Here is a 16,988-nt window from a genome sequence, read left to right as displayed (position 1 = left end):
TTTTCCTTTGTTGTTAAATCTCTCAACTGTGGTCGTAATAAACCTTTGTTTATGTGTTCCTGTGTCTTACTATTGCTTATCAAGAATCTCCCAGTGGGCGATATGGAGATATAGTACATTTGTTGGTACAAGCTGCCATCGTAGTTACTGCGCTGACACCACCATTAATAAAATAAATCTCGGAATTTTTTGTATGCGGACAAAATACCGTGATGTGGCAATATAGTGAAGTACATTAGTCCCCCCCCCCCCCCCCGCAGCGGAGTAGTGTATGGCCTTAAATTACCCGTTTGTCCCATATATGCATTACTACCGTAGCATCGTTCCCTGTAAAAGCGGAAATGCAACGACATGGCAAGCGTATTTCCTTGAAGACAGTCCATTCTCTATCACTCTCAAATTCCTGAGATGCTAATATTGCACCATTTGAAGTCAATGAGGCATACTGGCAGTTGATTATACGAGGTGTGACAATCACACATCGAGACTGCGCACCTGCTGCTGTGAGACCACATTGACGAAAATGCGCTTGCAATGTAGTCGACCTTGATGCTTTTGGAGCTACCAACTGTCGTTTCGACTTTCTGTCTGAATTAGTTTACTATTGAGTCCTGGCTACAAAGACAGTGTTGTGTAGTTGTGTCGCAATCATAGTTGACTAGAGCAGCATATCAACCTTAAACTCGGCCGGCCGGGTTGGCCGAGCGGTTCTAGGTGCTACAGTCTGGAACTGTGCGACCGCTACGGTCGCAGGTTCGAATCCCGCCTCGGGCATGGATGTGTGTGATGTCCTTAGGTTAGTCAGGTTTAAGTAGCTCTAAGTTCTAGGGGACTGATGACCTCAGCAGTTAAGTCCCATAGTGCTCAGAGCCAATTTGAACCATAAACTCGTTGTAAAGTTAAAAAATTGCCAACGAAATGTTGCCAAAAGTTAAAGAAGAAGTTTGATAATAATGGTGTGTCACATGCGCGAGTTTTGCAATGGCAAAACGTGTTTTCTGAAGGTCGCAAAGAGACCGAGATGATGATCGATGTCCGCAGTCGATCTTTGACTGCAAGAACTGAGGAAGACGTTCAGAGAATTAATCAAATCAGGTGGAAAGACCGATGTCTGAGCATTCGGAAAATCGCCGATATGATAAACTGAAGAAGAAAGAGTAGGACAGATTTTTGATTATTAATTAAATGGGACAAATGTTTGTGCAAAATTGGTCCTACAAGGTCTCACTCTGGAACTAAAAGTCGACTGCAAACACATTTGCCCTGACATACTAGAACAACTCACAGAACAGCCAGACTTACTCAGATATGTGGCCACAGCTGATAAAACAAGAATGTTCTAGTATAAGCCCGAAACAAAACGTTGGTCTGTGCACTGAAGACCCCGGATCACCAAGAATGAAAAAATTCTGAAATAACAAGTAAAACTGGAGACAATGCAGGTCTTTTTTCAGTATCAGGGGTGTTATCATCACTGGATAGGTGCCTGAGGCTCAAATTACAGTCAAAAATATTACGAAGAAGTTCCAGTCAAGATGAGAGGAAGAGTAAGGATGAAAAAAAAACAGATTTGTAAACGGAAAGCACATGATTATTTCACAAGGGCAATGCGCCAGGTCATTGTCTGAAGCGGTTTTTAGCGGACAAGTTCATTCATGTCTTCCAGGATCCACCGTATTCGCCAGATTTCGCTCCATGTGACTTCCACCCTGTGGTGTCACCGCCAGACACCACACTTGCTAGGTGGTAGCCTTTAAATCGGCCGCGGTCCGCTAGTATACGTCGGACCCGCGTGTCGCCACTGTCAGTGATTGCAGACCGAGCGCCGCCACACGGCAAGTCTAGAGAGACGTCCTAGCACTCGCCCCAGTTGTACAGCCGACGTTGCTAGGAATGGTTCACTGACAAATACGCTCTCATTTGCCGAGACGATAGTTAGCATAGCCTTCAGCTACGTCATTTGCTACGACCTAGCAAGGCGCCATTACCAGTTTATATTGAGATTGTAAAACATGTACCGTCAAGAGCGATGTACACCAATTATGGATTAAAGTTAAGTATTCTATCAGTTACCTCCTGTTTTGCTAGTCTTATTTCTCTGACCTGTTCCAGACCTCACGCCAGCCTGCGTGAGCTTAAACGCGTGCCTTTCGGCTACCGGTCATAGTGGATTGGCTGTCTGGCCAGTCCACTACACACCCGTTTTCAAAATCGGAAGTCGAGTGAATGAACCTGCTTTTCCAATCTACGGACAGGTAAAACGATAGAGTTATTCTGCATCTTCATAAATACTCCACAAGCCTCTACACAATGCATGGTGGGGTGGTGGCTTGTACCACCACTAGGCATTCCCTTTCCTCTTCCACTTGCCAAGCGTAAGAAAAACGACTGTCTATAGCTTCATACGAGCCTTAGTTTCTCTATCTTGTCTTCTTAATCCTTATGTGAAATGCACGTACACTGGCGCGAGTAGAATCCTTCTGCAGTCGGCCGCATATGCCGGTTCTCTAAACTTTCTCAATATTTCCAGAATGAGATTTTCACTCTGCAGCGGAGTGTGCACTGATGTGAAACTTCCTGGCAGATTAAAACTGTGTGCCGGGCCGAGACTCGAACTCGGGACTTTTGCCTTTCGCGGGCAAGTGCTTTACCAACTTTTTTTAACCACTTTTTTGTTTTTTTTCATTTTTTATTTTTTTTTGCTACCCCTACACCCCTTTTTTTAGTTTTTTCCTAACAAAAGAAATAAAACCTAAAACAAAATCATAGCCATCCCTACGGGGCACCGCCACTTGTGTCCCTGCCAAAAAACAAAAATGAACTCTTACCTCTTCAGGCGTTGCCTTTCGAACTATACGTAACCACCCCCCATCGAAAATGTGAAGAAACTACACTATACAGGACTAACGTGTGTGCATCAATCCACAAAAACACGATGAAAGGAATGGGGGAAGGGTATTTCTAGTAGGGTGTGGAAGGTATTTTATTTTTTAATTATTTTTTTATTGTTTTTTATTTTTATTTCTTTTTTTTTCATTTTTTTTGTTTATATAGGTATCAATGTGCGAACAGTCATAGTTAATCAAACCTGGAAAACTAAAACAGAATGAAGACACCATCGAAGATAGTAAACATAAATAACATGAAAATAAAGCCACCACTTCGTAGTTAGACTTCCCAGCGACTGCGCCCACTGATAAGATTGTTCAATATATGATCGTTTGCACTTCGCTCTGACCTCATCTACCACTGCCTGGAACATTCCAGCTACACGGCGGGCTGTGAAAGGCACTCCAGAGGTAGTTTGGGAAGCATTGTCGATATCTGGTATGCCCGGAAATAGCATGATGTCTTTCTTGCAAATAGAGCCAGAAGTCAAGTAAATTCTTGTGTCCGTCACGACAGAGGTAATGGACCGCATGTCCACGTATCCAGGTGACAGAGTTGGTTCGAATCGTGGGGTAAAATGTCTCATCCGGAAACAATAACGTGCGTGCAGATATATGCTCCGGCCTAACTCGCAAAAGATAAGCCAGCATCTGCCGCACTAGGTGCCAAACCGGTTCCGCCTCTCCACAGCTGAGGCGGTGCTCGTCAGACTCCACTTTATTACAACCCACACAATTGGGAGATTCTGCCATGTGGATATTGTAGAGACGTTCTTGCGTCACCAACTTCCCATTAACGACTACGTACCATTGGGAAACAACATCGGAATCAAGCTTGGCATCGTGTACAGTCTTCCACACCAAGCGCCACCGTACGTCAGGATATTTTAGTTCGACCACATTTAGGGGGTGGAGTTGCAGCATGTCGTGATATATGCGTCGAGCTGTGGTCATTCGGGGTGTCGTGAGCGCTACACTGCAATAACTTTGTTCTAAATAGAAACGTCCTATATAAAAGAGGGGCTCTGGGATGTCCTGTAATGGCACGGGCGCTCTTAGTGAAGCAGGTCGTAGCGCCGTCAGAAGCAGACTCGTGAGGCTCGTAGGACAACGGCGCAGCAGACATAAATGTGAGATAACATAGAGGACAATGGCACTATCATGGACGTTAACTAGGCCGAGACCACCTTCTTCCTTGGGGAGGGTAAGAGATACGTATCTGATCTTCAGTAATGTACCAGCGGTGACGAAGTATCCCAGCGCTGCCTTAATGCTACGAGCCAAGGGTTTCGGAATGGGTAGCGTTTGGGCGACATGCGGTATGCGGGACGCAAGGTATACATTGGCATAATGCGCCCGCTGAAAGATGTTGAGGGATCGCAAGCGTTGATTTGCAATTCCGGCCCTAATTTGGTTAAGAAGGCGTCGATAATTTAGCGTCGTCGCGCGTCGCATGTCGTTCATGAAATCTAAGCCCAAGCAGCGTACAGTATCACTGAAGCGTAAGGGGGCAATGTGTTCCTGCGGTAGCGCAATCCCGATGCTCAAGGCGACGGACTTGTCAACGTTGATTTGGCTACCAGAAGCTGTACCGTAGGTTGCAATCCAGTACAAAGCCGCGGCCATGTCGTCAGCTCCACGTATGACGATCATCATATCATCCGCATATGCGGTGCAGCGATAGATGGAGCCGCCGAACTGTATCCCAGTGAGTCTGTCTCGGAGACCACACAACAAAGGTTCTAAGGCCAATGCAAATAACAATGTTGATAATGGACATCCCTGTCGTACTGATCGGCGGATCGGCATGGGTGCCGTCCGTCTTCCATTAACAAGAACTCGAGAAGTAGCCCCATGCAGAAGGCGTGTCAACACTGTGATAAAGGGGTCGGGGTATTCCATGTGCCGTAGAACGGCCGTGAGGAAAGTGTGGCCCACACGGTCAAAAGCCTGGCTAAAGTCAAGAGACGCCAGGGCTGCCGGCAAACGTCTCACCCGTGCAAGGGAGATGAGATTTCTGTAACGACATAACGCAGTTCTGATGTTGTTGGGTCCTCCCAAAAACGTCTGATCGCTGGTCAGGACGTGCAATAGTGAGCCGCGAATACGTTCTGATAGCAGCCTCGAAAAGATCTTGAAGTCGCTGTTCAATAACGTTAAGGGGCGATAATCACGGTCATGATTCCGTCCCTTCGGCTTATGGATGGGGACAATCAGACCTGCCAAGAATGGTGCAGGCAATGTTATACGCGGAGACATCAATTCCTGACAAATTTCAATCAAACACGGTACCAACAGTCGTTTAATGGCTCGATACGACTCTAATGGTAATCCATCGATTCCTGGTGATTTATGGGGAGCACCTTTACCAATGGCGTCGAGCACTTCCTCTTCTGTCACTTCTCCCAGTAAAGTCGGTACCATGTCTGGTGGAACTGTACCGTGGACATGTGCTGAAACGGTGTCTACCGTCACCATATGAGGGAGCACTGCTGAATAAAGTTGAGCGTAATGCCCATAGAAGGCTTCTGCTACATCTGCTTGTTCTACCACGTGTCGACCGTCGTCCGTTATCATGTCGGTTATCAGTGCCCTACGGCGCCTCCTGAGGTCTAGGAGCATGTGGTGCATAGATGTCCTTTCTGATTGTATCATGTCTGGAGCACGCGACCGTATAACAGCGCCCTGTAAATGACGGCGTGCTAAGGAGACGAGCTGCGCTTTCGCGCGATTGACTACGATCTGCCTGTCAGGTGAGGGCTCCATAGCAAGACATTCCCGTAGGACGGTGTAACAAAAGTTTTCCGTGCTCCTCCTCCATGCCACTGCTTCCCGGCCGTAAGCCATGAAGATGCGCCTAAGAGCAGGCTTCGCACATTCAATCCACCAACTGAGGGTCGATCGGTAACGACCACGACGCTGGAAGGATGCGTTCCACGACTCTTCGATAGTAACTTTACATGCCGGCTCGTCCAGATGGGCGACGTTCAGTTTCCATGGGGGCCTACTGCGCCACACACGTGCAGGTTGGAGGGCAATTGTGCAAATATAGGCTGTGTGGTCGGTGAATGCAGTGGGCCAGAGCTCTGCTCCTCTCGTCACCGTTGAAAGAGTGCTTGTGACATAAATCCTGTCTAACCGACTTGATGAATGACTTATATAATGGGTGTAACCAGGAGCTGGGCCATGGATGTGGCGCCACGTGTCGATCAGGTGGAGATCACGCACTAGCATTTCCAATTCCGCACACGGGACGTGATGTGGCTGCTGATCAGACGGAGGTAATGTACAGTTAAAATCTCCTCCGATCACCATATCGTCTATGCGGCCCATAAATAGAGGCGTAATACCTTCCGAAAAAAAGCGGGCCCGATCTCTCCGTCTCCCTGATCCTGAAGGGGCATATACATTGACGAGTCATACACCGTTGACAGTTACTGCCATGGCTCTTGCACTCGGTAAGTACAGTACGTCCGTAGCCGCCAAGCCGTCCCGTAGCACGATAGCCACACCACAATCAGTAGAAGAGGCGTGGGAGATGTGGGCGGTATATACGTAGAAGTCAGGGAAACTAGCGACACATACTTCCTGCAAGAGGGCCACGTCGATGTCCGCCGCATCGAGCATGCGTTGTAGCATTGTCAGTTTGTGTGGTGCCCTTATCGCGTTGATATTGATTGTGGCAAGGCGAAAGGTGTGCTGCCTAGCCTCTTCACCTAGGGTAGACGCCATGGCAATCGAAGACAACCGCAAGAGATGCCAAACCCACCGAACCCGTTACAAATTATGAGTCTTTCACGCTAGGAGTAGCATCCCCAATGCCACCCCCTCCCCTCTCACCCGTGCCCTCTCCAGGAAGTTCTTCAACATCGTCCGACCACAGAGGGTGCAACACGATGCTGTGTAGCTGATCGGCACCTAAATCTCTCTCACGCACGTCGTCTTTGGTAGAGGTAGACGGAGCGCCATCCATCGACGCGACCTGCTGCATCTGTGGTGCAAGAAGTAACTCGGCACTCGTAGTATGGGCAAGTGAACCGCTTAGATCCTCAGCAGGCGCAGCATCCATGCCGTCTGACGAGATGTCACCTTCTTGACCGGCCGTGTGTAGGAGGCAATCGTCAGAAGGGGTCCGCCGACGTCGCTTGCGGCGTCGAGGCGAACGTTGCTTTCGAACGTGGACATCCGTATCAGAATGTGGGAGGCAATCCAGCGTGGTATCACCTTCCGCTAGGAAAGCCGCGGTCGGGACAATGTTCGCGTCCACGTCCATCGCGTTCTGAATGTGATGTTGTTGCGTCTGGATTCCGTGGGACTGTTGCTGCTGTTGTTGCTGTGGAGGGGGCGACATATGGGTTGGCATTGGGGGTCCTTCCTCTTCCTCCCTTGGTACTTCTGACGTCGATGGAAGTGTCTGATCGCCCGCTTCGTCCTCATCTATGGTGCGCATCGTCGTCTGAGCGTACGTGAGGGGCAGGATTGTCGTCCCTGTCGAGGAAAAGGAGTCTCCCACTGGTGTCTGCGTATGACAGCCACCGATGTTCAAATAGGACGGCACATGTTTCTTGAGCTCAAGTTTAATTTGGCGCACACCATTGTAGACCTTATACGTCGAGAAAGTTTGCCACTTTTCTGCAACGTGACTGATGACATTGCCATATGGTCGGAAGGCGTCCTTGTCAAGTTCCTCCGGGACCTCGAAGGGGAGCTCAAAAACCCTTACAGTCCTTAGGCGCATGCCTGCATGATCCACCGTCACTGCACCGATATGCCCGTCAGAATGTTTGAATCTGAGTGAGTTCGAGTATTTAGACACCACTGTCGCGCAGACCTCTGCACTGGTCATTTTAACATTAACCACGCTCGCCGTTATAGAAAAATGTATTCCGACGACAGTCGCCGGATCTAAACGTAGATCGTCGCGTATGAACTGTTCTATTTCATAGGCTCGACGACGCGCGTGATCTGTTGGAAAGTAATTTTGATCGTATCGTGGCGCCATGTGTGTGCCATAGTCGCACTGAACTTGGAACAAATACAACTCGCACCGCGAGAAGGTAAACACAAACAAGTGCTCTCGGTCGCGCACGGCGGGGCGCAGCGGACGTCTTCGCCCCACCGCAGCCGAAAGCAGACTGAGTGTGAGCTACCCAAGCACGACTCATGCCCCGTCCTCACAGCTTTACTTCTGCCAGTAAATCTTCTCCTACCTTCCAAACTTTACAGAAGTTCTCCTGCGAACCTTGCAGAACCAGCACTCCTGAAAGAAAGGATATTGCGGAGACATGGCTTAGCCACAGCCTGGGGGATGTTTCCAGAATGAGATTTTCACTCTGCAGCGGAGTGTGCGCTGATATGAAACTTCCTGGCAGATAAAAACTGTGTGCCGGACCGAGACTCGGACTCGGGACCTTTGCCTTTCGTGGGCAAGTGCTCTACCAACGCTCTTTTTCGACGTTTTCCTTTAATCCGATCTGATGGGGATCCCAAACACTTGAGCAGTACTAAAGAATGGATAACACTAGTGCCTTATATGTTGTTTTCTTTTTAGATGAGCTACATTTTCCTAGAATTCTCCCTATAAAACGAAGTTCACCTGTCCTACTACCTTCGTTACGTGTTCATTCCATCTCACATCACTACACATCATTACGCTTAGATATTTAATCGATCTCAGGCAGCACACCATGAATACCGCATTTGAACACTACATGGTTATTTTTCCTAATCATCTGCATCAACTTAAATTTGAACACTACATGGTTATTTTTCCTAATCATCTGCATCAACTTAAATTTTCTCTAATGACTGCGCTGTCGACAGTTCGACAAACTTTTATCTTCCTTCCTCTTTCTTTTCTTTCGTTTTACATTTGGAGCAAGCTGGAAGTCATCATACCAAATAGAAATTCTGTCTAAGTCATCTTGTATCCTCCTTCAGTCGCGTAACGCCGACACTTTCCCGTGCACTACAGCTGCATCAGGAAACAGTCGCAGACTGCTGCTCACCCTATGTGTCAGACCGTTTACAAATATAGAGAACAAGAGAGGTCCTACGCGTATCACACTTCCTTGGGTCACTCCTGACGATACCCTTGTTTTTGATGAATACCCGCTATCAGGACAACGTACTACGTTCTATTATTTAAGAAGCCTTCGAGCCGCTCACATACCTGGGAACCTATTCCGTATGCTCGGACCCTCGTTAACAGTCTGCAGTGAGGTATCGTGTCAAATGCTTTGCGGAAATGTAGGAATATGGAAACTGCCTATTGTCTTTCGTCTGTGGTTCACAGGATATCATGCGCGAAGAGAGCAAGCCGAGTTTCGCACGAGCGATGCTTTGGAGATCCGTGCTGATTTGTGGGCAGAAGCTTTTTCATCTCAAGGAAATTTATTATGTTCGAACTTGGTTTTGCTCAAGACATGAGGGAGATCGGACAGGGTTATCTTGTTGCGATGATGACAGACGCCTCGCCCAACGACTCGCCGAGCTTCTGTTCATTGCCAGGTCTTCGTAGACAAACTTCAGGCACCCATGAATATGCTATGCTCTAATTTTTCCGCCAAAAGAAACTCACTGACAGGCTCTCTCCTTCGAACGCACCTCCGTTACAGACGCCATTTTGAAGGCTGCGTATAGCGCCACCACCTAGCGGAACTTACGAAACTATAGGAGCTGAGGCGGGAACATTTCATGAGTTCGCATGACGGATTCCGCATTTTTTCAACCGAAATTGGCCGAGACAAATAAAATGTTGCATTACTTACTGAACGCCCCTCGTACATACACTCTACGTCCACTTTTATAATATGTACGGATATCAGATGCGTGTTATCATCTAACGAATTTCAGTGTAGAGTAAGTGGAATGAATTATAAGCTGCACACAGATACTGTAGGAGGGCTTCGGGAATTCCCGCCGATGATAAATGTTCCGGCAGCAAGAGGTCCCTCTACTTGGCACAACGGTTACAGAAAGCGTCCATTGTGCACGCATAAATGGTTTCTGAACGACAAAAGTGTTCGGTTAAATAAACATCATCAGATTTACCATTTCTTTTTATTTTACTTGAAAAATAAACAGGAAAATCATTTATTTTTCAAGCGTTGAAAGAGGACTATACCCGTAATCACTTACTGCTGAGGCATTGTTCAACGCGTTCTTCAATTTGCATTTACTACGGCCGTACTTTATGGTTGTGCAGTTTCAGGTGTGTGTGTGGGTGTATTTGGGGGAAGAGACCAAACAGCGAGGTCATCGGTCTCAGCGGATTAGGGAAGGATTGGGAAGGAAGTCGGCCGTGTCCTGTTAAAGGAACCATCCCGGCATTTGCCTGAAGCGATTTAGGGAAATCACGGAAAACCTAAATCAGGATTGCCGGACGCGGGATTGAACCAACGTCCTCCCGAATGCGAGTCCAGAGTGTGCAGCTTCACAAACAGCAGCGCAGTATTAAGGTTTATTGTTAATGAATAGTGTTAGAAAGAGATTTGCTGCAAACTGAAAGTGCTCTCCTGTTGATTACAGAACATAAGAGAGTGCATTACCTGGACGTTTGCTGCGGGACTTGGTCGTGCTTGCGGCAGCAGTACTTGTAGTGGGCGTCTCCGCAGCAGAAGAAGGCCTGCCCCTGCACGTTGCGGCAGTAGAAGCCAGGGTGCCAACTGCCCTCGTTGTCATAGTATGCCGCGCAGAACTCCGCGCCCAGCTCTGTACAAGAAGAAGCAACGGATGCTGTAAACAGCCAATCAAGGATCTTCCCTGCAAATAATACGCTGCCAAGTGAAATGTATGAATATGCGCCTACCCAGTTTAACTCATGGCCATGTAAGAAGTTACTGATATGAAAATCATATGTCAGTGTTGCCAACTCCTGAAACAGATTATAGTAAGCCGAAGATGTCCTGGGCGTCTTCGCGACGAAAAAAGGGAAAGAAAGCAATTTGTCCTCATGATCTAAACACTCACTGCTTACTAAGCGAATAGTGTTGTCCTGCGGCTCAAACTCTTCAGTAACGATCCGACGTAAACGTCCCTTTGCCGTGAGGTCAAGTTTACACGAGGACGGCATAGCCCTACTGAAGAACGGAGGAAAACATTTTCATATTGTAGCAGTGTATTACTGGGCTCTGGTATAACCTATCACAATGAGTTTCATGATAATTTCCGAAAGTTTATACACAACAGCTGATAAAAGTTTAAATAACCAATCGGAAAAAGTCAACAGTAAAATGAATTTGACGGATTTGCGAAGAATTAACACATTACGGAAAGGATAATAGGAAACGTTGCCTGATGATGAGTTTTTTCCTTGGCTTAGAGCCTGACAACAAGGGTTTCGAGGTATACACATTACAATCTGACGCAGCGTAAAGATAACAGGTAGCGTGCGAAAGCAGCATTTGTAACCGTGCTAGTAGCAGCACAATCGGAAAATCGTGTGAATGAAGAACGGAAAAGTCAGCCATGCTCCAGTGTAAGTCTTTGGCGTGGAGTCGCATACTACCAGCCTAATTTATGCTGGCCTCTAGAAGCAAAAAGGACTTGTCGTATTTCGGGTCTTCCATCATAAAGAAAGGCATAATCCTCAAAAGATTAACCATGTTTTTTAAGTTAAGGAAATATTGGGGGAGGAAGTTTCTGGCAAGTGTCTAAGGGAAACTAATGTTACTCATCGACCTTATGCGGTTAAAATCAAAGCAAGTTGCGTAAATATGCTTACTGTAATTGCATAATATGAGAATGTTACATGTATAACTCATTTTTGTATTTCATTTTTGATCCAAGGTGAAAGTGAGTGTAAAGCAGGCCTGTTTACACGTTGTAAAGATATTGCTCCATTGTGCTGCGTCATTAAAAGTGAAAGAGATTTTTCTAAAACAACAGTTTTGCAACAATGGGAAAATCCAAGTCGTTCTCGTTGCAGCTTGTACTACAAAGGCGAAACAGCTGAAGAAATATTTCAAGGTCAAAAGCACAGGCAATCGGTTGAATTTGCAGCAACTGATCAGCAGTGTCTTAATAAACAAGAGATATTTTGAAACATTAAATAGTTTGAGTGTGCCCTTTTCTCACATATTATGAGAAGAATGTGAAAGTGAAGCTAAGGTTATATCTAACATCATTTACAAACTGGTCTGAAATTCCGCGTCGCAGTTGTGCTTTAAACCACAAAAGAGTATGTTTATGCTATTCGAAGGATTTAAATTACTGTAATTCGTCTGGGTACTTGCCTTGGACGTTTTGGATTCACAAAGAAGTACATAGTTTTCTTCCGTATTTTGTAGTAATATTATATATTGCAACCTCGAACCAAAAAACTTTGGTGTCATGTGCAATCTTGGTAGATATCCTGGGCTGTCAGGTTCGCTTGTGGGCACACCATTGATGAAATGACGACTACAAATCCAAGGTTTCCGTCTAGTTACGTGTTACTTTTCATCTGGGGAGGAGAACTTAGTCTCAGGAGAAGAGTTGCTATATGTAAAGTTAAGACCAACAACAGAATAATTACAGTTCCCATTCTAGAGCCTGAAACTCTCAATTCAGTCATTTTTAACTAGCGCGCTGCATACGCGTAACCATTCGCTCCTTCAAGACTGTTGCATGGCTATTCGATAGAGTGTAGCATTTGCAGTTTACAAGCTCCCTATGTGCAAACGTGACAGTTCCACCAGCCAATTACTACTGTTCTTTCAATAATAGACCACAAAACTAATAGAAAAACAATTAATGAAGTCACAATAATCAACAAACTGATAAAAAGTTCAGGGCGCCCTGTACTGACGAAACAGGATATTACTAACAAGGGAATTCTCCATCACATCCCCCTCAGATTTAGTGATAATATGGCCCGTCAAAAACTGAACACAGTCGAGCATGAAAACAGGAAGAAAGTGTACTGAACTGTGAAAAAAGAAGTAAAATCGAACAATGAACGGTCATTGCACAAGTTGTGCAACAACGTGTGAATGTGAATAGCAACGGTGTGGTGTTTATGTGGTCACGGTTCGGACTGCGAAGAGGGAGACCCATGTTCAAATCTCCTAAGTGCCTCCTTCTTTTCATAGAATTATGAACTGTCAGTCCGGTAACTGACGGGTCTGTTAGCTGTATTCAGATTTGTGTCTGTGTCGTTGTGTAACGTTCGTTTGCAACAGCGAAGTATAAGGAAGGGACCTCCAGACGCACGTACCTCCTATTTGTTCTACATCAGTACCACATGTTATGACTCTTGCGTTCTGTTTTGGAAGTTTTGAGTCTCGAATTCCTTTTTTGTAGTATAGTTCACACCCGTTTATTTGTCGTTTTCATTGCTGTGAGAAGTCTGTGTCGCATCTCGCCTGCTTTCACTATTTACTTGCGACGGTAATATATTCTTTCCACATGATTCATATTCCATAACCAGTGTATAGTACGACAATTGCCAAAACTACAGAAGGAGAAGAGACACGTCAATGATCGGACGGAGAGTTCACAATTTTCTGAAGGAAAAAAAAGAAGGAGAACACGGATATCCAGCTTTGCAGTCCAACACCGTGACGCCATCACCACGACGTCATTGTTATTTGAACTCCCTCGATGTTGTGTATCTTGAGCTTGGACCGCTTATTGTTTCTATTTTGCTTCTTTTTTCACAGTTCAGGACAACTTTTTCGTGCTTTCAGGCTTAATCTGTGTTCAGTTTCTGACAGGCTATCCACTGCGCCATTTTACCACAAAGTCTGACGGGTGTGCGATTTGGAGTTTCCCTTGTGAGGTAGTATATTCCAGCCCATCACTGAATGCAGTGAACAATGCGCAATCCTCCGCTTTAATTTTTGTAGGATACTAATGAGAGCTATTCGCTAAAATCTTATTCCGACCGCAACACAAAACGTCAGATGTAATCTTGCAACCGAAATTGCCCGCAAGCTTAACGTTTCCATGAGAAACATTGATTACCATCAGTACCATCAGTAGAATCTTCCTTAAAGAACGAGGAGAAGTTTCGATTTAAGCCATAATACTATCGCCAAATTTGATGATCAGGAACGTCACAGCGCCATCGTTTCTTTCCTTAATCCCTAGAATTCGATGACGAAAATTGATCCCGCAGACGAGGCTCGAACTAGTAAACCGCGGACCTATTGCGCGGTAGAGAGTACGATATTATTAGCAACAGGAAAATAAATAAGGCACCAAACCACTTACTAAAATACCAGAAAACCTAGAAACGAATACCAGCGGAACGGAGATCAGTTACTACACTGGTGAGCAAAACTTATGGACCAAAATAACTTTTGCGTGGTCTGTCACTGCCAAGTAACATAGTTCGATGAAACTGGCACCTTGAATAGATTTTCAAATAGTCTACAATATTATCTCAATTCCTTTGCCACTACTGCTTCTGTTTCATGTCGTTAGACTTTATTAGCTGTAGTGTCATTTCTGAACAAGTTGTGTAAAGCGTCTCCCTCGTTGTATTTTATTTCCACTACCTCTAGAATTGCAAAGGATGTATTCTAGTCCACATTGTCAAAAGCTTTCTCTAAATTTACAAATACAATAAACGAAAGTTTCATTTTCTTCAATCTATCTTCCAAGTCGTAGAGTCAGTACTGCCTGCGGTGCTCCTACATTTCTAAGAAACCCAAACTTATATTCCTCCGAGATCACCTGTTACCAGTTTTTCTCCGTTCTTCTGTAAATATTTCGTGTCACCGCTTTGAAATAATGTTTTATTAAACTGATGGTATGATAATATTCACACCTGTCAGCACCTGAGGTCTTTGGAATCTGAATTATTACATGCTTCTTTAAGTCTAAGGGTATTTCGTCTCCCCCACGTATTTTATATAACAGTCGCAACACAAGTAAAGGATCACTATTTTCTAAACCCCGTGATTTTCTCCCTTTGGAATGCATACATATGAAATTTGACTCAGAAGTGCCTGAAACCTTCCTCTGTGATGGTGCAAAAGCGTGTCGCCCTGTCACGTTACACTCGGGTTCGACGACGCTGCAAACAGCTAGGTGTCGACACGCGCGAAAAAAAGGTCAGAATTCAATAGTTCATGTGTAGAGTAAGGTGGGTTAATGATGTCACATTATAGCCAAATTTCACCCCAATTTTGCCTAGTGCCACCATGAACGTGTAACACGATGGTTAGGTCATCACATTCCCTCTCATCTCTATTCCACATCTTCTTTTGACGCCTCTACGATGGAGGTCATAACCGCGACGCCCAGCGCTGAAATAACGCCGAATTCTTATCGGTGACGGAGGAAAACATGTCAGGCACACCGTCGCTCAGAATCGGTCCGCAAAGGCATCAGGGAGTTGCATAAAGGGCGTCAATGAAACCACCTCTTTTCCTGGGGCGTTATTCCTACATATGTCGCGGTCAAATACGACAGTTCGTAGTGCGACGAGCAAAAGGACATGTTCTTGACAACCTTTGACGCTGTTGAATCCCCCAGACGTTTCATTCCGTCTGTAAGGACGCTGTGGGGCTGCGTCCCCACTGAACATGATCGCAACACTTTCGAGGGCAGCACAACCACAATTTTTGCTCTCGTGTGAAGACTGGAACAACTAGGGACCATTCAAAACCACGCGACGAAATTTGAAAGTGATACGAAGCAGTAAAGGGTGCTTCATCATTTTCACCCCTCCTGTTTCGCGCCCTCCAGTAGCGTGATCGCAGGAGTCTGCGACATAGACGCATGCTTGAATAAAAGGGCAAAGGGTCCGTATAAGATCCTCCAGTTCAGCAACACCCTGGGTACCACCAGCCCACCTTTACTGAGAATTTTAAAAATGTACCTGTACTGCTGGCAGGCAATCCGTTGGGGGTTGACACCCCTCGGATCACAGATGCCTGCTAGCAGGCGCCTAGGACTACTTCATATGTTGCCTCGGTGCAGGTACATTTTTAAAATTCTCAATAAATATGGGCTGGTGGCACTGAAAGTGTTGCTGGACTAGGGCATCTTAGACGGACCCTTCGGTGTTTTATTCATGCATCTGTCATGTTGCATCCCCTGGTGGTCACACCACAGGAGGGCGCAAAACAGAAGGGCTAAAAATTCATAAGCGCCGTTCGCTACTTCAGATCACGTTCAAATTTCGTCAAAAAGCTGTGAACCGTCGCTAGTGGTTCCAGTCTGTGCATGAGAGCAAATATTGCGGTTACACTGCCCTCCAAGGGGATGTTATCATATACTATGGGATGCAGCCTCACAGGGTCCTTAAAGAATTGATGCATCTGGGAATGTCGGCAGTATCGAAGGTTGTCATGAGCGTCGCACTACGAACTGCCGTTTTTGACCGCGAAATGTGTAGGAATCAACGTCGCAAGGTTGAAATGGTTCTAAGCACTATGGGACTTAACATCTGAGGTCATCATTCCACTAGACTTAGAACTACTTAAACCTAACCTAAGGGCATCACACATATCCATGCCCGAGGCAGGATTCGAACCTGCGACCAAAGCAGCAGCGTGGTTCCGAACTGAAGCGCCTAGAACCGCTCGGTCACAGTGGCCGGCATTCCGCAAGGAAAGGGGTGGTTTTATTGACGCCATTTATGGCACCCCATGAGGCTCCTCCGTGTCCATTCTGAGCGGTGTTGTGTTCGAAATGTTTTTCTCGGCCACTCATAAGAAATATGAATGATTTCAACGCTAGATGTCGCGGTTCCGACCTCCATCGCAGAGGCTTCAAAGGAAGGGGTGGAATATGGGTAAGAGGGCGTATGTCGATTTTCTCATCGTGTGACACGTCCCCGGTGACATTGGGCAGAATTGTGGTGGACTTTGATGCCAACGTGACGTAGCTGACCCACCTTACACAACACATGAGCTTCTGAATGCGGGCCTTTTCTTGCACGTGTTGACACCTAGCTGTCTGAAGCGTCACCGAGGCCGAGGGTGCCGTGGCAGGGCGCCACGCTTTTGCGCAGTTGTAGAGGAAGGTTGTAGCCACGTTTGAGCCAAATTGCAAAGTTCTACATCACAATGGGAGACAATTAAAAATATGATTCAAATGGCTCTAAGTACTATGGTACTTAACATCTGAGGTCATGAGTCCCCTAAACTTAGAACTACTTAAACC

At 46.1% G+C, this 16,988-nt stretch overlaps 1 protein-coding gene across 1 annotated transcript in view; it reads right to left on the bottom strand.

Moving 5' to 3' along the window:
• Positions 1-16,988, bottom strand: part of LOC124723073 — a 324,337-nt gene that overhangs the window by 40,472 nt on the left and 266,877 nt on the right. The window contains exon 3 of the mRNA XM_047248249.1: positions 10,439-10,601. Within this exon, the coding sequence (XP_047104205.1) occupies positions 10,439-10,601 (163 nt within the window). The remainder of the gene's footprint in view (positions 1-10,438; positions 10,602-16,988) is intronic.

The sequence above is a fragment of the Schistocerca piceifrons genome, chromosome X (genome assembly GCF_021461385.2).
Source record: "Schistocerca piceifrons isolate TAMUIC-IGC-003096 chromosome X, iqSchPice1.1, whole genome shotgun sequence".
Lineage (NCBI taxonomy): Eukaryota > Metazoa > Arthropoda > Insecta > Orthoptera > Acrididae > Schistocerca > Schistocerca piceifrons.
The sequence above is the reverse complement of the archived record's forward strand: the minus strand, read 5'-3'. Positions and strand labels throughout refer to the sequence as shown.